Genomic DNA, 21,857 nt, shown 5'->3' with positions numbered 1-21,857 from the left:
TTCATATATATTTATATTACTTTATAGTATATGATATATAAGATATTTATAATTATAGTTATAAAAATTATAATTTACTATATTGTATAATTATGATTACTATAATATTAACCTAATGGTCAGTATATTATTAATAATATTGTTATATATTATATATTATTCACGATATTTATTATTTGTTTTGTTTGTAATTTTTGCATGTTTGCTCATGGGGGAGTTGAACAAATTTTTAATTTATTATAATGCCTTGTAATGATATTTTGTATCAAAGTGATTCTGATGTCAAAGTATAAGATAGAAAATGTTCACTCTTCTTCAATTTCCTGGGGGAGTTTGTGTAGAATTAGCATAATTTCTTGCTTAAATATTTAGCACAATTCACAGGTGAAGTCTCTTGAGTCTGGAGCTTTTTTGTGGAAAGGTTTAAATCTCGTATTCAATTTCTTTGCTACAGGACTCTTCATATTATCTATTTATTTGTGATGAGACATGATCATTTGGATTTTTCAGATAATTTGTTCCTTGTATATATTTTCAAATTTATTGGCATACATTTTTCATGTAGTTCTTTATTATTTCATTTAGTAATTATTTGTAGATTCTATTTTGCTGATTTGTGGCCTTATTTGTTTTCAGCTTATTATTTACTAAATATCTTAATGAGCCAGTTTTTTATTTCATTCTTTCTCTCTTTTTTTATGTTTTTTAAAAATTTTACTTTGATCTTCATTTTTCTGCTTACTAAGTTTTGGCAAGGATGTGAAAGAACTGAAACTCTGATGCACTGCTGATTGATATGTAAAATGGTACAACCACTTTGAAAAACTGGTTTGGCTTTTTATTTAAGTTAAACCTGTTTTTACCATGTGACCAGTCATTCAGCTACTAGGTATTTACCCAGTAAAAATGAAAAAAATGTGTTCACACACGACCTGTACGTGAAAGTTCATAGAAATTTATTATTTATAAATTTTATTTATAATAAAATAAAATTTATATTTATTTATAATAAAATAATACAAACAAGTAAAATAAATAAATATTTTATTTATTTATAAAAACTGGAAACAATCCAAATGTCCATCAACAGGTAAGTGGATAAAAAATTATAGCATAGCCATACAATAGAATTCTTCTCAGAAATAAAAAAGAAAAACAATACCACTGATATATGCAACAATGTTGTGATAAGTGAAAGCAGCCAGGGAAATATGAAATTCTAGAAAGTGCAAACTAATCTAGAGTTAGTGGTATATATCAGTGTTATTGGAGTATGAGAACAGAGAGATGGATAGATTACAAAGTTTCATGAGAAAACTTCCACGGATAATAGAAATGTTATCTTGAATGCAGTGATGGTTTCACGGTTGGATACGTATTTCAAAGTCAACTAGATAATTAAATAGGTACAATTTATTGTACTTTGATTGTACTTCCCTAAAGTTGCTAAAAAAACAACTATAGAGTTTCTCTCTCTTTTTTTACTTTTAGGACATACAGCAAATGCTGCTCATCAAAATAGTTCAAATAATTTTATGAAAAAAAACTCAACTTCTGTTGTTTATCAGGCAGATGTACAGGATAATGGTATAAATCAAAAGGTATACAATTATGCTTTACAGTTTGGTGTTGTATTTATTAATTTATCTACTTAACTTTTATTTCTATGAACTCTCTCCTTCAGCAGCATAGTACTGATTGTTCAGGGATATTGAGTTTTATTCATGAAACCTGATCCATTTTCCTGGCTTTAAAGTGTTGAGTTAGCTTCGTGCTAAATGCACTATGGATTTTAGCAGAAAATAACCCAGACAAATATTTGGCAGTAATATTAATAATGACAGCTTGCATTTATTGATCATATACTATTGACCAGGTGTTGTATTAAGCTAGAATGAAGGAAAACAATAATTGGGTAACGTAAGATAAATATAAGAAGTTGGGTAATACAAGATAAAAAGAAGAATAAGACATAATTGCTCCTCTAAAAGACTCATTGTCTAGTGAGGCAACAGACACAGAAAAATACTATTCCAATAAAATTATCCTGGAATGATGAATTTTAGTTTGATTCTAAACAGTGTTTTTAATAAGCATTACACTGGTTTGGACTGGGTGTGAATGGATTAGATTGGATTTTTCTGAGACAAACTGAATGAGTCTAAAGTTTTTAGAACCAACCATACATGTATTACCATGCCTTTAGGCAAAATAGGGAAGATTGGGGAAGTAGGTTTATACATTGCTACATATTGAACTCAATTTTGGACTAGTTAAATTTGAGATTATATGAAAGATATCCTAGGAGGCTGACGATATGTATTGTACCTAAACAGTTTTTATGAGTTACAAGATAAAAGAGGGAAAACATCTGTATTCGTTGGTTAATTGATAGAAGGCAGAGTCTTTTTGGAAGTACAGTTACTAATGTAATTTTTTCTCTTTAATGTGGTACCATGTAGAGAGATGGGACGGTATCTAAAAACTCAATTATTTTCGATGATAAAGGTAAGAAAATACACAATAGTTATAATTTTTCTGTTATTAAGTATGCAGTTACAGTTTTATTATATATTTTAAGTTGTTTTATCTGACTATAAAATATGCTTATTCTAAAAAATTAAGGCTGATATAAATTTTTTATGAATAATAGATATTGTAATTAGCCCATATATTTGAGTGATTGCTGGATGAGTGTGCCTTTTGGAATTTGCAAAGTGTGGAAAAGATAGGGTCCCTGCTGTGGCCATTTGTACTTACAGATAAAGATGCTGGCATACTGGCTTCAGGAGACTAGAATACAGAGAACTGTCCCCAAGATTGTTTCCATATTTCACTGCCATTAATTTCTAACAAATGATACATTTTGTTTCCCATTTCTCTTTAAATGAAATATTCATTACCCAATATCTGTGTGCCTTGTTATGTTTATGCAAGTCACTAAATATACTCACATGCATATCTGACATATGCATATGGAAAACATGAGACATCTTCCTCCAGTGGCTAAGGATCACCTCAAATTTAATACAAAGCTCAATAATCATCCTTTTCCTGACCCTTTTATTTCACCCAGTCACAAAATCTAAGTTGCCTTGGACTCTTCCTCTTATATTTTGCACCTGAAAGTTCACACTTTCTGTCTACTCTACTTCCTTAATTTATTTTGATCTTCACTTTTTTCCATTTCCGTTGCTCCTACCCTTGTTTTCTCCATTCTTCACTATTGCAGTAACCTTCCTCCAATTTTATCTTCCTCTTGTTAACCCACTATACATTTTTCTATGAAACAATCTTCCTAAATCACAGCTTTGTTTATTTCACTATCCAAATGATTTTTCATTGCCTAATTACTGAAATGCAAACAGTTAATTCTAGCAGTGGGCTGTGGTTATAGCAGAAGATTAAGCTGGCATAAAGCATTACATAAGGATTTCAGGCTTGTCTTTGAAGGCAATGGGAACCACTGGAAATTTGTAGGCAGTAAACATTAAAAAAGTCATGTTATTTTTGGAGAATTTCCTTGACTCAAATAAATCCCTGATTGTGTCAATTCTAGTCACTGTGGCAGCTGAGCAGGGAGAATGTTGGAGTAATGCCGTAATTAATATTAACCCTTGTCCCAGCAGTATCAGCTTCTCATATTTAAAGTTATCTCTTCTTTCTCTAGGAGGTATAAATATTTCAGGCCAAGGTTCAATTATTTCAGCTCAGATATCACCCACAAGAAATTTTTCCAGAGTTTCACAGGCATTTTTGGATCCTTCAAAAGAAGAGGTATGTAACAGTTCTTTTACCTCAAATACAAACACAATAAAAGGGATATGATCTTATGGTCATAACTGGTATAAAATGTCATGATTTATGTAACCATACAAAACAACTTTATTCCCTGAAATTAGTCGTACAGTAATAACATTTTAATAGCCCTTGAACGGTCTGCTTAAATGTAAGCTACAAGATGTTAGTTCATGGTACATATCTGCAGCTTTTAGAGGAGGTATAAAGTTGGACTTCGTTGACTGGGCTTGTACAGTAATGATTTAGTACTTTTTGACCAGAGATCAGTTACCTGCTGTTTGAGAGATACCAGCAAAGATTCTGGGTATAGGTTTTGTACATGAAATAGATTTTCTCTGTGGGTTGCCAACTTGTTATAGGAATCAAATATGTATCCTTTGTTTAATTATTAGTATAGTACTAACTAGCTCAACTGCCCTAGGGAGTTAATGTGGTTTGAAATAGATTTCAATAAACTAGAAATTTACTAAATTATTTTTAAAAGAATTCTTCATAACTAGGGTAGAAAGTGACATCATTTTCCATCTCCTAGAATGCATAATAATTGGGACACTAAATTATGTATAACTCCTAAAATGTAGTATGTTTACCACAATGGGCTTTTCTGTAGTGCAGTTTTATAATAAACATTTGACAAATGTACATCAGGCTTAGTTCACTGTTCTACTATATCAATAGCCACATTAAATATGCTAAGAGTCACAAAACTTTTAACAGCTTTGACATTGGGCATCATATTGGCCAAAATATTATAAAGACTATGCCCTTAACTTAAAAAAAACTCCTTTAAAACCAGTATCTAAATTTTATTACTGGCCTTTTTAGGGTAACATGTGCAGTAATGACATTGCCATCCATATTAAATCTTAGATTACCATCAGTATTAAATCTTAGATGTGTTAGATGAAAGTACAACTATATGCTAAATCCCAAAGTCTCAGCAAATTACCAAATGTGTAGGTGGTTTTAAGTACAACTTTTGATACAACTATGAGCTTTGAATTCTATAAATAATACCTGTAATATAATACATGTTAATAACATATTAATACATATTATACATATAGTACATATTAATACCTATTAATAACATAATAAAAACATGTGCATTTCTTATAAATTGACATTAAAGAGAAATTCTCAAAATCTTAAATTTCTGTACTATAAATATAGAAATAATAGTTGATGTTTGAGTCCTAAAAATTTTTTTTATGGATCTATTTGTTTTGCTGTTGTGAATTATGTAGAAGGAGACAAATGCTGATTGGGATGGAAGACCAACCAAGAGATCAAGCTATCTCTGCGAATCAGGTAAATATCAGCAGTAATTATTGAGTAAATCTTGCATTCTATTTGTTCTTTCAACTAACATTTATTGAGTTTTTGCTTCATGTTAGATATGGTGCTAGGTTTTAACCATTCAAGGAAAAATGGCACAATTTTTGCTCAGGGCTCTTACAGTATACTTAGAAAGATGGTCATGGCCCAGTGTGATAAGAGCAACAAAGGAAGTGGGTATGTGTATAAGCTGGGAAAGTTATGGGAAAGAGAATGCATAGGCCTATCTAGGGTAATCACAGAAGCCTTTATAATTTAGAAAGACTGTGTTGAGACATGAAGGATCAGAAGGAATTTCCTATTTTCTTTTTGTTATTTTTATTGTTAGTACTAATGTTAACAACCAAAATTTGAAAAAAAAATTGAAGTCATTGTACTCATATCCTTATACTTACTGTTTTCTGCTTTTACAGCAGCTTCTCTCCCACACCACGACTTTATTAAGGTATAGTGGATAATTTAAAATTGTATATATTGACGGTACAGATGGTCCCTAACTTGTAATGGTTCAATTTAGGGTTTTTCAACTTTACTGTCTGTTTATTGGGGTATTAAATGCATTCTCAGCTTACAATATTTTTGACTCACAATTGGCTAATCAAGATGTAACACCATCCTAAGACAAAGAGAATCATATACAACTTGACATGTGTATATACAGTGAAATATTCACCACAAGCAAGCTAATTAACATATCCTCACTTCATATAGTTACTATTTGTGTGTGGTGGTGGAAGAACACTTACGAGCTACTATCTTAGTTTTTAGTGACACAATATTGTTAACTATAGTCACATTGTTGTACATTAGATCTTCCACACTTATTTATCTTATGTATCCTCCTCCCCATAACTCCTGGTAACCACCATTCTATTCCCTGTTCCTATGACCCTGACATTTTTATATTACACATATAAATCATGCCGTTTTTGTCTTTCTGCATTTGGCTTATTCCACTTAGCATGATGTTCTCCAAGTTCTTTGATGTTGTCACAAATGGCAGGATTTCCTTTGTCTGAAAGGCTAAATAGTGTTGTATCTTTCTATCTGTCTGTCTGTGTATCTGTGTTTATTTATATATCTACTTAGACAGACAGATAGGTCTGTCTCTTGGTATATATCAGATCTTCTTTATCCCCTCATCTGTTGATATACATTTGTTTCTATATATTAGCTATTGTGAATAATGCTGCAGTAAACACAGGAGTGCAGATATCTCTTCAACATACTGATTTCATTTCCTTTGGATATGTACCCAGAAGTCGAATTGCTAGATCATAAGGTAATTGTTGAGGAACCTTCATACTGTTTTCCACAATGTCTGTACAAATTTATGTTTCTACCAACAATATGCAAGGATTTGTTTTTCTTCATAATCTTGCCAACGCTTGTTGTCTTTTACATTTTTGATAATAGACATTCTAAGAGATGTGAAGTGGTATATCATTGTGGTTTTGATTGTATTTCCCTGAGATTAGTCATGTTGAGCATCCTTTCATATACTTTTTGTTTATTTCCATGCCTTTGTTTGATAAATGTATTTAAGTCTGTTCATGTATTTTGCTCATTATTTTTAATATATATTATTTTACTATTGAGTTGTTTCAGTTTTTTATATACTTGGGATAACAACGCCTTATCAGATATGTGGTTTACAGATATTTTATACAATTCTGTAGGTTGCTTTCTCACTCTGTTGATTGTTTTACAGCAATGCAAAAACTTTTACATTTGATGCAATCTCGTTTTTCTATTTTTGCTTTTATTGCCTATGCTTTTAGTGCCATATCCAAACATTTATTGCCTAGATCAACATCGAGAAGATTTGTATGTTTTCTCTTATAGTTTTATGCCTTAAGGCCTTACATTTATCTTTAATTCATTTTTTGTTGTTTTTTGTATATGATGTGAGGTAAGGGTCCAATTTAATTCTTCTGCCTGTGAACATACCGTTTTCTCAACAATATTTATTGAAAAAAATTATCTTTCCCTATTGTTTCGTTTTTATGTTATTTTTAATTGGCATACAGTTGTTTTCTATGTTTATGTTGTTTTATTTTATTTTTAATGGGCAAATAGTTATTTTCTTTATTAAGAAAATCTTTTATTTTAGGCTGAGTGGTACATGTGCAGGTTTGTTTTACAGATAAACTTATGTCATGAGGGTTTGTTGTACAGATCATTTCATCACCCTGGTACTAAGCCTAGTACTAGTACTCAATCATTATTTTTTCTGATCCTCTCCCTCCTCCCACCCTCTACCACAGTGTGGCCTCAGTGTCCTTGTTCCCCTCTTTGTGTCCATGTGTTCTCATCATTTAGTTTCCACTTATAAGTGATAACATGTGGATTTTGTTTTCTGTTCCTGTGTTAGTTTGCTAAGGAAAATGGCCTCCAGCTCCATCCATGTTCCTGCAAAAGACATGATTTAATTCTTTTCTGTGGCTGCATAGTATTCCATGGTGTATATGTGCCATATTTTTAAAAATCTAGTCTACCATTAATGAACATTTAGGCTGATTCCATGCCTTTGCTATTGTGAGTAATGTGCTGCAATGAACATACACATGCATGTGTCTTTATGATAGAATGGTGTATGTTCCTTTGGATATATAGCCAGTAATGGGATTGCAGGGTCAAATAGTAGTTTTGTTTTTAGCTCTTTGATGAATCATCACACTACTTTCCACAGTGATTGAATTAATTTACAATCCCACCAACAATGTATAAATGTTCCCTTTTCTCTGCAACCTTGCCAGCATCTGTTATTTTTTCTTTTTAATACTAACCATCCTGACTGGTGCAAGATGGTATCTCATTGTGATTTTGATTTGCATTTATCTAATGATCAGTGATATTGAGCTTTTAAAATATGCTGCTGACTGCATGTTTATCTTCTTTTGAAAAGTGTCTGTTCATATCCTTTGCCCTCTTTTTAATGGGATCGGTTTTTTTTCTTGTAAATTTGTTTAAGTTACTTACAAATGCTGAATATTAGACTCTTGCCACATGCATAGTTTGCAAATATTTTTTCCCATTTTGTAGGTTGTTTACTGTGCTACTAGTTTCTTTTGCTGTGCAGAAGCTCTTTAGTTTCAGTAGACCCCATTTGTCCATTTTTGCCTTTGTTGCAATTGGTTTTGGCATCTTCCTCATGAAACCTTCGCCAGTTCCTGTGTCCAGAATGGTATTGCCTCCATTGTCTTCCATGGTTTTAATAAATCGGGTTTTACATTTCAGTCTTTAATCTATCTTGTGCTGATTTCTGTATAGGAGGGGCCCAGTTTCGATCTGCATATGGCTAGCCAGTTATTCCAGAACCATTTATTGAATAGGGAATCCTTTCCCCATTGCTTGTTTTTGTCAGCTTTGTTGAAGATCAGATGGTTGCAGGCCTATGTATCTATTTTTGTACCAATACCATGCTGATTTGGTTACTGTAGACCTGTAGTATAGTTTGAAGTCAGGTAGCTTGATGCCTCCTGCTTTGTTCTTTTTGTTTAAGATTGCCTTGGCTATTCAGGCTCTCTCTCTCTTTTTTTTTTTTTTTTGGTTCCATATAAATTTTAAAATAATGTTTTGTTGTTCTGTGAAGAATGCCATTGGTAGTTTGATAGGAATGGCATTGAATCTGTAAATTGCTTTGGGCAGCGTGGTCATTTTGACAATATTAATTCTTCCTATCTATGAGCATAGTGTCTTTTTCTATTTGTTTGTATCATCTCTGGTTTCTTTGAGCAGTGTTTTGTAATTCTCAGTGAAGAGATCTTGCACCTCCCTGGTTAGTGGTATTTCTTCAGTATCCTCATTCATTTTGTGGCTGTTGTGAATGACATTGCATTCCTGATTTGACTTCTGACAGGCTATATATGCATGGTACCAGCATTGCTTCTGCTGAGGGCCTCAGGAAGCTTCCACTCATGGCTGAAGGTGAAGGGGAAGCAGGCTTACCACATGGTGAGAAAGCAGCAGTGGGTGGGTGCCACACTTTTAATCTGAACTCAGAGTGAGAACTCACTGTTTATTATGAAGTGGGCACAAAGTCATTTATGGGGAATCCATTCCCATGACCAAAACACCTCCCATCAGGCCCCACCTCCAATATCAGGGATTATACTTCAACATGAAATATTGAGGGGACAAAACATCCAAACCATATCATTCTGCCACTGGCCACCAAATCTCATGTCTGTTTTATATATCAAAATACAATCATCGCTTCCCAATAGTCCCCCCAAATCTTAACTTATTCCAGCATTAATTCAATAAAAAGTCCAAGGTCCAAAATTTAATTTGAGACTTAAGGTATGTTGCCTTCACTTATGAGCTTGTGAGTTCAAAAACATGTTATTACTCCCAAGATACTACGGTGGTACAGGCATTGGGTAGACATTTCCATTCCAAGAGGGAGAAAACAGCCAAAATAAAGGGGCGACGTGCCCCATGCAAATCTAAAACCTAGCAGTGTCAACATTAAATCTCAAAGCTCCAAAATAATCTCCCTTGATTCCATCTCTCTCATCCTGGGCACACTAATAAAAGGGGGTGGGGTCCCAAGGCATTAGTCATCCCCACTACTGTGGCTTTTCAGGGTGGAGCCCCCATGGCTTCTGTCACTGATTTGAGTCTAATGCCTGCTGCTTTTCCATGCTGAGGTGTCAAGCTGTTGGTAGCTGTACCATGCTGGGATCTGGAGCGCAGTGGTCCTAGTCCCACAGTTCCACTAGGTAGTGCCCAGTGAGGACTCAGTGTGAGTGCTTCAATCCCACATTTCCCATTGGCACTGCCCTACTAGAGTCTCTCTGCAGGGGCTTCAGTCCTGCAGCAGGTTTCTGCCTGGGCATCCTGTCTTTCTCATACATACTCTGAAATCTATGTGGAGCGGCCAAGCCTCCTTCACTCTTGTATTCTGTAAGCCTGCAGACTAAACAGCACATAGAACCTGGCAAGGCTTATGCCTTGCAATGTCCACAGTGACATCCCAAACTGTACCTGGGGCCTTTGAGCTGAGGCTGGAGCTGGAGTGGCCAGGATGTGAGCAGCAGCGTCTTGAGGCTGAGCAGAGGAGCAGGTTCCTGGGTCTGGCCTCTAAAACCATTCTTTCCTCCCAGATCTCTGGGCCTGTGATGGGAGGGTCTTTCCCAAAGATTTCTGAAATGGCTTCAAGGGCTTTTTTCCATTGTCTTGGTTGTTAACACTTGGCCCCCTTTTAGTCATGCTAATCTCTCTAGTAAGTGATTGGTCCACAACCTGCTTGTATTTCTGTCTTGAAAACACCCTTTCCTTTTCTATCACAGTTTGTGAATTTTACAAATTTTTACACTTTGCTTCTTTTTTAAATATAAGTTCCACCTTTAACTCATTTCTTTGCCCCAATATCTGATTATAGGTTGTTAGAAGTAGCCACATCATTTCTTGAATGCTTTGTTGCTTAGAAATTTGTTCTGCCAAATACTCTAAGACATCACTCTTTAAGTTCAACCTTCCATAAATGCCCAGGGCATGGACACAATGCAGTCAAGCTCTTTGCTAAGGCATTGCTTCTAATGAGAGCTTCAGAAAGCTTCCACTCATGGCAGAAGGTGAAGTGGGGGAGCAGGCATATCATTTGGTAAGAAAACAGAACTCTTTTAAACAGCCAGTTCTCATGTGAACTCAGCACAAGAACTCATTCATTACTGCTGTAAGGAGGGCACCAAGTCATTCATGAGGGATCTGCACCCATGATCCAAACACTTCTTACCAGGCCTCACCTTCAACACTGGGGGATTACATTTCAAACTGATATTTGAAGGGATAAAACATCCAAACCATATCAGTGAGTTTGTACTTTTGTGTGTTTTCATAATGGTGACTATCACTTGAGTTTTGAATTTTTTTGAGCTTATCTTTTATTCCCTCCCTTCCCCTCCACTTCCCTCCTCTCCTCTCCTCTTCTCTTTTTCTTTTCCTTTCTTTTCTTTTCTTTTTGTTTTTTTCCTTTTCTTTTTCAGATCCAGCTCTGTCACCCAGGCTAGAGTGCAGTGGCATGACCTCAGCTCACTGTAATCTCCACATCCTTAACTCAAGCCATCTTCCCACCTCAGCTTCCCAAAAAGCTGAGACTACAGACACATGCCACCACACCAGCGAGTTTTTGTATTTTTTTGGTATACAGATTGGGTTTTGTCATGTTGCCCAGGCTGTTCTCAAACTCCTGGGCTCAAAGCAATCCATCTTCCTCAACCTCCCAAAGTGCTGGGATTACAAGCATGATCCAACATGCCAGGCCCAAAGCATTTCTTATAGGACCAGTTTAGTGGTGATGAATTCCCTCGGTATTTGCTTGTTTGGGAAAAACTTTATTTCTCCTTAATTTGTGAAGCTTAATCTTGTTAAATATAGAATTTTTGGCCTGTAGAATTTCTATATTTCTATATTATATATATGTACACACTATATATATATGTATGTATGTATGTATGTATATATTTTCTTTCAAAACTTTGAATATTTTATATCATTCTTTTCTGGCCTGTAAGGTTTCTGCTGAGAAATCTGCTGTTATTCTAATGAAATTTTCTTTGTAAGTGACTAGATGCTTTTCTCTAGCTGATTTTATAATTTATTCTTTCACTTTGACTGTAGTCTAGGACCCCAATTTTAACATATATTAGATCACCTGATACTTTCCTGCAGGTTACTGAGGCTCTCTTAACTACTTATAAATCTTTTAAAAATACACATGCTTCAGTTTGTATAATTTCTAATGCTATGTCTTTGAGATTATTTTATTTGTCTGTAGTGTCAAATCACACCAGTAAGTTTTTAATCTCAGAAAATGAGTTATTTTACAAGTTCTGTTGGCCCTTTTTATATCTTAACATCTCTCCCCCTCATTAAATGTTTCTAAGGTCTATCCTGTTAATTCTGTCATCTCTACTATTTCTCACTCTATTTCTGTTGACTAATATTTTTCCTAGTTATGTCTCTTCTTTTCTTGTTTCTGTCCATGGCTGACATATTTTATTGCATACCAGACAGTTTTATTGCCATGCTATTGTCGAGTTTTGTCTGCTTTCAAAAATTGGAGAATTTTGTTTTAACAGGTTTATGTATGATTGTGATTTTTCAAGGCTTATATTTAAATGTTGTTATGGGACGTATAATGTCAATTTTACTTTATGGATCCTTCAGTTCTCCTAAATGGAGATTAATTTTCTGGAGTCTCTATAAGATGTGCTAGACATTCTACCAAGTCCCTCCTCTCTTACTAGTCAGTTAGGAAATATTTTCCAGTCTTGTGTGAAATTGAGACTTATTCTTTTCACACCTCCACAGTAATATTTTTTTCTACAAGAAGTTGTCGTTTGCCTGGGTATCATACTAGATTGTGCAACTTAATGTAGAGCTAAAATCTCAACAGGGTGCCATTTTAGAAGCATGGACTTCTTCCTGTATATAATGCCATATTTTCCTGGTACTATTCTCCATAGTTTGTAGCTGTCTTAGCTTTTTTAAATCTCTGTATAATTTCTAACTCCTCAAATTAGTTAAGTCACCATAGTATGTTATTGCTTGGAAAGTGTCTTTAGTTAATAATATGTGGTAATTTCAAACTTCACTTTATCTTTATCCCTTTGTGCAGAGAGTACATTATTGTGATTCCTGTTCTCCATCTGTAAAAAGATTATTCATATAGTCTAATTTTCTGATTGATTATGGTAAGAAGGCTGGTCAAGTGTCAGTTATTCTATTATGACTGCAAACCATCAAGCAGGATTTTTAACTACTGAAGGAGCTATTATATATGTATTTTTTAACTACATGGTTCAAATTTTTCTGCAATTGTCTCATTTAAGATGTTTTTATTTATAAGTAGGCTTGATCTCTTCTTTATCATTCTTTTTCCTGTTTGAAAATAAAGTTGTACTAATTTTTTAAAGAGAATGAGAAAATTTCCACCATTTTATTCCCCAGAATGTTCAATGTAACATTTAATAATCTGTTTTTTAAAGTTTATGTAAAATGTAGCAGTTAATATTTGCATCCTATTAACTGTTTCTCCTTTGCATTTTTATGGTGATTACCCTTTCAAGTTTGCCATCTTTCCTTAGTCAATTTTGTTAGATTGTATTTTGCTAGGAAATTATGAATTAGACTCATTGGCCTAGAGATGCATGTAGTTATTATTTCAATAATTCTAATTTCTCCTAATTTTGTATTTACATTATCTAACACTAACTAGTCTTTTCTTTCTTATTTCCCTTATTAGCAGTTTCAGAAGCAGCTTTCTTCTTCCTTAGCATTTTCAGTTCAGATTTTTAATTCACTATTTGCTTGGGTTTCTTTTATTTAAATTTTAATGTCTATTTTAGTCCTTTTAAATTATGTTCTCGTTCTTTTAACATTTCTTTGAATGAATACACTCTTAAAAAGATTGCACAAATTTGGGTATTTGAAAGGACTCACAAGACTATATTGAGCATACCAACATAAACTATATAGCAAAAGATATTGTGTGACTAGAGAAAGAGAGGACAAGCAAGCATTAAGGGCCCAAGAATCATACAGGCACAACCTCCTCAGAACCTTTATTCACACATGGACACATTTCATTTGTGGATCTATATGAAAAAAAAAAATTGTTTTCTGGAAAGCTCTCAATGTAGTAATTCTTAGTAGGGTGTCTTTATGCCCCTCTGGTTACATAGCCAAGCCATGTTGTGTATTTGATTAATCTGAGTGAAAACCATTAGTAAACAAAGCTTACTCTGAGGTTCTTCAGGGACGTTTGGGATCTTAAATTTCAAATCATAAATTGCATGGTCCTAGCTTGTGCAAAAATGAAAAATCAGTTATCTAAACTTCCACAGAGTTAAGGATAGAACACTCCCAGACCATCTGTTAACTCTATCTTCCAAAATTGTATTTTTTTTGTTTTGTTTTGTTTTTTTTCGTGGAGCCTCATTCTCTCACCCAGGCTGGAGTACAGTGGTGCAATCTCGGCTGGCTGCAACCTCTGCCTCCTGGGTTCAAGAGATTCTCCTGCCTCAGCCTCCCGAGTAGCTGGGATTACAGGTGTGTGCCACCATACTCCACTAATTTTTGTATTTTTAGTAGAGATGGAGTTTCTCCATGTTGGCCAGGCTAGTGTCGAATTCCTGACCTCAGGTGATCCACCCACCTCTGCCTCCTAAAGTGTTGGGATTGCAGGCATGAGCCACCTCACCTGGCCGGGTTTTTGTTTTATTTAAAAATTACATTGTGCCGGGTGCAGTGGTTCATGCCTGTAAACCCAGCACTCTGGGAGGCTGAGACGGGTTCACTGCTTGAGCTCAGCAGTTTGAAACCAGCCTGGGCAAAATGGTGGTACCCTGTCTCTACCAAAAATACAAAAACTTAGCCAGGCATATTGGCACACATCTGTGATCCCAGCTACTTGGAAAGCTGAGGTGGGATAATGACTTGACCTGGGAGGCAGAGGTTGCAGTGAGCCACGATCACGCCAGGGCACTCCAGCCTGGGTGACAGAGTGAGACACAATCTCAAAAATTAAATAAAATAAGAAAAAATAGAAATTATATAATAATAATAGCTTTCATACTCTATATTTTACTATGAATGTACAACTCAACACTGTACATTTTGATGTCAGTTGTCCTGCTTTTCATTGGTTTATATGTAATTTTTAACTTTCCCTCTTAGAATCCCTTTCAGTGTAACAGTTACCTGGGTGAATATTGCTTTCATTTCTAATTTTGATAACATTCTTATTATTTATTTTTAATTCATTTGAATTGATATCAAAAAATTAAATCTCTGTTGACATTGCTAATTTTGATAACATTTCTATTATTTCTTTTTAATTTATTTGAATTCGTATCAAAAAACATAGGCTTTAAATCTCTTTTCATTGATGTTAAATTTTCTTTATAGCTAAATATGTGATATGATATATGACATTTTTAAGTGTTTTATGAATATACAAAATACGTCTATTTTTTATCTGAGGGATGCAAGATTTTTATTACTATTGTTGTTGTTATTATTATTATTATTATTATTATTTTGAGACTCAACAGAGTCTCACTCTGTTGCCCAGGCTGGAGTGCAGTGGTGCAATCTCGGCTCACCGCAACCTCCGCCTCCCGGGTTCAAGTGACTCCCCTGCCTCAGCCACCCGAGTAGTTGGGATTACATGTACCCACCACCATACCCAACTAATTTTTGTATTTTTAGTACAGACCAGGTTTCGCTATGTTGGTCAGGCTGATCTTGGACTCCTCACCTCAGGTGATCTGCTCACCTCAGCCTCCCAAAGTGCTGTGATTACAGGCGTGAGCCACCGCGCCTGGCCGGGATGCAAGATTCTAATCCACATGTTGGCCAGGCATATGGTCTCTGTTGCAGCTACTCACTCTATCCTAAGGAAATCAGCCAGAGATAATACATAATGAATAGGCGTGGCTATAAATTTTCCATCAGTTTTGCTTCCGAGGATGACCATAACCTCCTCCCTGAAAATAACAGAGTGCTGTAAAGTACAGCTGGAGGAGGTTAGGGGTAGAGAGACCCTCTTTTATTTCTCAGCAGAGGGCTTAATATTTACTAATATATTAATCCTGTCCCCATAACACAGAAATAACTGTGTTTTTTAAAAAAATCAAATGATACCTTCTGCAAATAATAAAATTTAGTTACTTCGTTTGCAATTCTTATAATTGTAGTTTTCTTTGCACTCTTCCCTTTCCTAAGACCTGAAGTGCAATGATTAATAAAGTGGTAAAAGTGGGCTCCTTGTCTTCTTTCTTAGTAAAAAAAATGTTTAAATAATTTCTCATTAAGTATGATATGTACTGTGATCTTTTGGTAGATAATGATGTTAGGCTAAGAAAGTATCTTTCTACTTCTAATATGCAAAACTTTAGTGGTGAATTTTGACTTTTTAAAATATATTTTATGTGTCTGTTAAGGCTATCATATTTTATTGTTAAAACAGCCACACACCCTTGATTAAATCAGTTTTATCTATCATGTGTTTTTCTTCTTATACATGTGTAGATTAAATTTACTAGTAATTTGTTTAGGATTTTAGCATCTAGGTTCTTGAGAGAGGTTGGGTTGTAATTTTCCTTTCTCATAGTATCCTGATACGGTTTTCATGTCAAGATTATACTAGCTCCATGAGTTAATTATGTTGGCTGCTTTTACTGTTTTATAAACATTTAAAAAGTTGAAATTATATATTCTTTGAATGTTTAGTAGAAGTCACTGTTAAAATAAATAACCTAGTCTTTGTTCTTTTAGTGAGAAAAAGCTAAATTATGAATTCAATTACTTAGTGATTCAAAATTATTTTTCTTCTTTTTGAGTGTTTTCAGCAAGTAACTTTTTTTCTAAATTTAATTCATATACATTTTCAGATATACTTGCATAAAGTTATAATATATCGTATTTATTTAGATGAGATTATTGAAAGGCAGTATGACATAGTCACTAAGAGAATGTACTCAGATAGATAGGTTTAATCCACACTCCAGTACTTAAAATGCATGTTAGTTTGGCCAAGTTATTTAATGTCTCTGTTCTTTAGATTTTCCAACTATAAAATAAATATAATAGTAGTAATACATATGATTGTTATGGGAATTCAATGAGTTTATATTTTAAACTTTTTAGAACAGTATGTGAAACTTAGTTGGTGATATGTAACTATGAAAATATAAAATGTATCAAAAAACTTGCCTTATAATACTTCATTTTTTTCTAAATCATGTTTAATATTCAATTTTGTTTATTAGTTTGTACTCATGAGTTAGTTATTAAATTTCGTACTCCTGGGTTAGTTACTCTAAATTTACTTTATTTTTGTTGGTGGTCATTTATAATTTAATTGCATTGTAGACTGAGAGTATGATCTTCATGATACCAACCATAAAGAGGAATCTAGAGCATACTTTCTGGCTTAGCAAACATGATTAATATTTAATAGGTTCTGTGTGGTTGAAAACAATGAATATTGTTCAATTTGGGATGTAATGTTCTAAATATGTCCATTCAATCAAGATAGTGAATTGTGTATTTCAAATATGTAGCTTATTATATATTCAAATACACATATATACTTATTTTTTACTCCTTGTTCTAAAAATTATTGAAAATAAATTGAGTGGGTTTGAAAACTCGTTAATGTAGCTCTGACCATTTTAAAAATATTTTTGATCTAGTGATTAGACATATCCAAATTTTAGAATCATCATATCTTCCAGGTGAATTGAATATTCCTATCATCATGCAGTGACCTTTACCATAAGTTATGTTTTTTGGCTTAAATTAAATGTGTCTATTATTAATATAGAGACATCAGCTTCTAATCTTAGTGTCTTTATTTGTTTAGATGCCTCTTGTAGACAGTCTACAGCTGGATTTTGCTTTATTTTTAATGTCTTAGCATTTCTGAATTTTAACTGAACCCAATCAATTTGTATTTATGTAAATTACAAATCTTTGGAAGTGTTTTACTGCCTTATTTGTGGTTTCTCTTTGTTCTACTTTTTAATATATTATTATTTATTCTTTATTGCATTCTCTTAGAGTGCTAAATTTAGTTTTTAATCTAGGTTTTTTTTTTCTGTTTTACAAATTGCATAACATATGTATGTTTCTTTTGGCAATTACCCTAACATTTTGTTTAAATTTTTATGGATACATAAAAGTCAGACATATTTCTGGGGTACATAAGTATTTTGATATAAGCATACAATATATAGTGATAAGTCTGGTTAATTGGGAGATCTGTCACTCAAACATTTGTTATTTCTTTGTGTTGAACACTGTACATTTACTCTTCTAGTTCTGTTGAAGTATATTTAAAATAAAAGTTAAAGTTGGATAATTTACTTCTAATCATCACTTTGTATCATACTTATTATTGTCCAATAGTTTAAATTTTGACATTTTAAAGGTTTTATCAGTCAAATTACTTTCTTATTACTGTTTTATACAGATTTTATTTATATTTGCCCACCTGTTTACCAGCTTATTTTGTTCTCCACTCATTCCTTCTTGCATTTAATACTTCTTGGGATTATTGCCATTTGTCCTAAAGTACTGCATTCTTTAGAAAGGTCTTTAGTGAACGTATTTTGGGAGTAAATTCTCAGATTTTATTTGATAAAATTGTCTTTATCCTTGTATTAGAATATCATTATGTCCAATGATATGAGTAAGTTTCAGGGGATGGTTATTTTTTTTTTCTTAGCACTTTAAATATAACAGATTTTTAGGCTGAGGCACAAGAATAACTTGAACCTGGGAGGCAGAGGTTGCAGTGAGCCAAGAACGTGCCACTGCACTCCAGCCTGGGTGACAGAGCGACACTCTGTCTCAAAAAAAAAAAAAAAAAAAAAATTGTTTTGTGTAATTCTTTTACTTTTTATTCTGTGTAATTATTCCTTTGTAAGTGATTCTTCTGTCCCCCACCTCGGGCTGTTTTTAAGATGTTTTCTTTGTTTTTTCTTTAGTATTATTATTAGGAGCAGTTCTGTACAAGTTTCAGCCATTTTCTCTATCTATATTGCCTCTCTTCATTTTCATTACTATCTTCTTCTGAGTATTAGACTACCTTCTTGTCTCATGTACTTTAACAACTGTATTTTCCATTTGTCTCACTGCATTTCTGTTAATTTCTTCAAATAGGTTCTCCAGTTCACTAATTCTCTCTTTATTTAGTTTTTCTATATAATTTATTATTTCATAAATTAATTGCTTTGTAAAATTGATTGAACTATGGTATATTATATATAATACAATTTCTAAATAGTTATTTTTAAATTTGGCTGGACTTCTTATAGGCTGTTTTTCTATTCTTACCCTTTCAAATCCCTTCTTTATATATTTAAACATATAAAGTCCTCTTATTTTATATTTTATATCTGCTAATTCAAATATTTGAAATCTTTGGGGTCTAATTTTAATATATTGTTTTTGTTTCTGTTAAAAGCCATGATTTCTTGTTTTTCTTTTTTTATATTTCTGTGGGGAGTGGGAGGTTGTTATTGACAGAAATTTATTATTGGGGATTCAATAATATTTGGATAGACTATAATTCTCTAAAAGAAATTTACGTATGCTGCTGCCAGTTATCTGTAAGAGCTGTGAACACTGATTCATCTTAAATTAAATTCTCACATGGAGTTTTAGGGACAATACAGTTTCTGTGGATTTGAAACTCAAGGTCATAGAAAACATAATCTGTGATTATGACTTCTTAGCAAATGCTTTTATCTTCTCCTCCTCCTTCTCCACCCACAGCCAAAAGCCAAGACGTAATTTGTCTGCTTCCTCTGTGGCATGAATTTTTTTTTTTTTTTTTTTTTTTTTTTTTTTTTGTAGATGACTAATTGAAGATGTAGCTCATTGGGATCCTAAACAGATGACCTCCCCACTTACAGTGGTTGGACTTAAGATTTTTCAACTTTAGGATTGTGTAAAAGCGATAAACATTCAATAGACACTGTATTTTAAGTACCTATACAACCATTCTGTTTTTTACTTTCAGTATAGCATTCAATAAATTATATAAGATATTCAACACTTTATTATAAAGTAGGCTTTGTGTTAGCTGATTTTGCCCAACTGTAAGCTAATGTAAGTGTTCGGACCAAATTTAAAGTAGGCTAAGTAAAGCTATTATGTTCAGCAGGTTAGGTCTACTAAATGCATTTCCAACTTATTTTCAACTTATGATGGGTTTATTGTGATATCAACCCCATTGTTAAGTCAAGGAGCATCTGTATATTTTAGGAGCTCTTAGTTTTAATTCCCCATCTTTTGGGGGGCCCAATGTCATGTTTTAAATGCTCTGACCAGACACTAAATTTCCAGATGTGGCCACTGTCCCTAGGGCAGGTATCAGCTTCAGCATTTGTTTACCTCTATAGATTTGTGTTCTCCCATTTGTTTTACCTTCAGAAAGTTCTCCTATCTCTCTGAAAGTTTAGCTCTTTTCAACAGTATGGCTTTAATGCTCTATACTGAATTCTAGGCAAAATTAAAGATACTTATTTAGCATATTGTGGGAAACCACAGAAGAGATTTTTTGTATTAAAAACAGTGTTGTCTTCACATTTAATTTTCGGATATGGGCTCCGCCTCTCAGGTTCACACCATTCTCCTGCCTCAGCCTTCCCAGCAGCCGGGACTACAGGCGCACGCTGCCATGCTCTGCTAATTTTTTTGTATTTTTAGTAGAGACGGGGTTTCACCATATTGGCCAGGATGGTCTTGATCTCCTGACCTCATGATCCGCCCTCCTGGGCCTCCCAAAGTGCTGGGATTGTCAGTTCCTTTCTTTCTAAAATTGATCACACACCAAAACATGTTAAGTACTGAGGATATATGTGGGAAGTCATAATCAGGTGTACACAAGAGTAAACATAATTACTGTGTAGGCATGATGAGTTTTATAATATAAACATGTTTAGAGTGTTTTGAGAGCACTGGGAAGGGTATTTGTTCAGGAAGGTATCAAGGAAGGCTGTCAGGAGTTAACATAAGCTGAATGAGCCCTAAAAGATGAGAAGTTAAAATACAGCACAGGGTGTTTTAGACAAAAGAAACTGCAAAACCACAGTCCACAGAGGCATGAGAAACATGATATATTTAGGGAACTGCAAAATATTCTGTCTCTGGACCATAGCTTAAGTATGAAAGACTAGTCAGAGAAGACACTGAAGAGGTAGATAAGGACATCAGATCTTACAATACAGGTCCTTGCTAAGGACTTTGGACTTCACTGTGGAGAGTCCCTGAAAGCCTGTAAACAAGGCAGTGATAACAGAGAATAAATGGTCCTCCTACTGGAGGATTACCATTTAGCAAATTGCTGAGGATGGACACAAACTATGTAATTTTATTTTTCTGATAAATAGGACCTCAGGCTCATGCTACAGACCCGGGTATATTTTCTTCTCCTGTTTGCACAAATAGGTAAGTACCTAAGGAATTATATGTAATCATAAATAATTTTAATAATTATATAAGAGTGCTGCTCATAAGCAAATTATTCCATGGAATCCTCCATTTTTATAGTTCTACTTGGATTTAGTGAAACTTAGTCTTTTGCAGACTTTCAATACTAAGCTTAAGTTGTAGACAAAGTGAATCATTGTCCTTTCCTTTCTCCTTCTCCTTACCTATAATCCACCTATAGTCAGGACCTCCATGCCATTTTCAAGTGTATCCACATCATAGCCTTCTTTTGGTAGCTTCTCATGATCTGGCTTTATTTGTTTCCTTTTCTCTTCTTTGAAACAGCTACCATCTCTTATGCTTTTTGAGATTACTGGCTGTCTAAGACTGGTAAAATAGTTCATAGTACAAATGACTTAATCAGTTATTCCCGCACCCCAAAGGCTATTTTGCAGTTTAATTAAAAAAAAAAAAAAATCTCTAGTAGTGGAAATTATGGCACTTACAAGAGATAATTGTTAAGCCCAGGGACATTTCATTCTTCAAACCTTAGTGACCACCTATTTTGTTGATGTTTATATCTGTTTTCCTCAACTCAAGAAAAGAGAGAGAGGAAAACATGAATCTAAGTAATGGCAGTGAGCTTTGTATTATTTTACACCCAATGCCATCATCTTTTTAAAAAATCAACAAACCAAATGAAGTCTAGGATAAACTTTACAAACCCCAAATTCCTATGAAGATGATTGAGTAAAATAAGTGGT

At 33.8% G+C, this 21,857-nt stretch overlaps 1 protein-coding gene across 1 annotated transcript in view; it reads left to right on the top strand.

Moving 5' to 3' along the window:
* The window catches only part of FSIP2 (fibrous sheath interacting protein 2), a 95,173-nt gene that overhangs the window by 23,440 nt on the left and 49,876 nt on the right, over positions 1-21,857 (top strand). Inside the window, exons 10-14 of the mRNA XM_050751766.1 lie at positions 1,492-1,601; positions 2,463-2,508; positions 3,671-3,777; positions 5,049-5,112; positions 21,054-21,111. Of these exons, the coding sequence (XP_050607723.1) occupies positions 1,492-1,601; positions 2,463-2,508; positions 3,671-3,777; positions 5,049-5,112; positions 21,054-21,111 (385 nt within the window). The remainder of the gene's footprint in view (positions 1-1,491; positions 1,602-2,462; positions 2,509-3,670; positions 3,778-5,048; positions 5,113-21,053; positions 21,112-21,857) is intronic.

Source organism: Macaca thibetana, chromosome 12 (assembly GCF_024542745.1).
Source record: "Macaca thibetana thibetana isolate TM-01 chromosome 12, ASM2454274v1, whole genome shotgun sequence".
Lineage (NCBI taxonomy): Eukaryota > Metazoa > Chordata > Mammalia > Primates > Cercopithecidae > Macaca > Macaca thibetana.
Note: the sequence above shows the minus strand (reverse complement) of the source record. Positions and strands in the feature narration are given on the sequence as shown.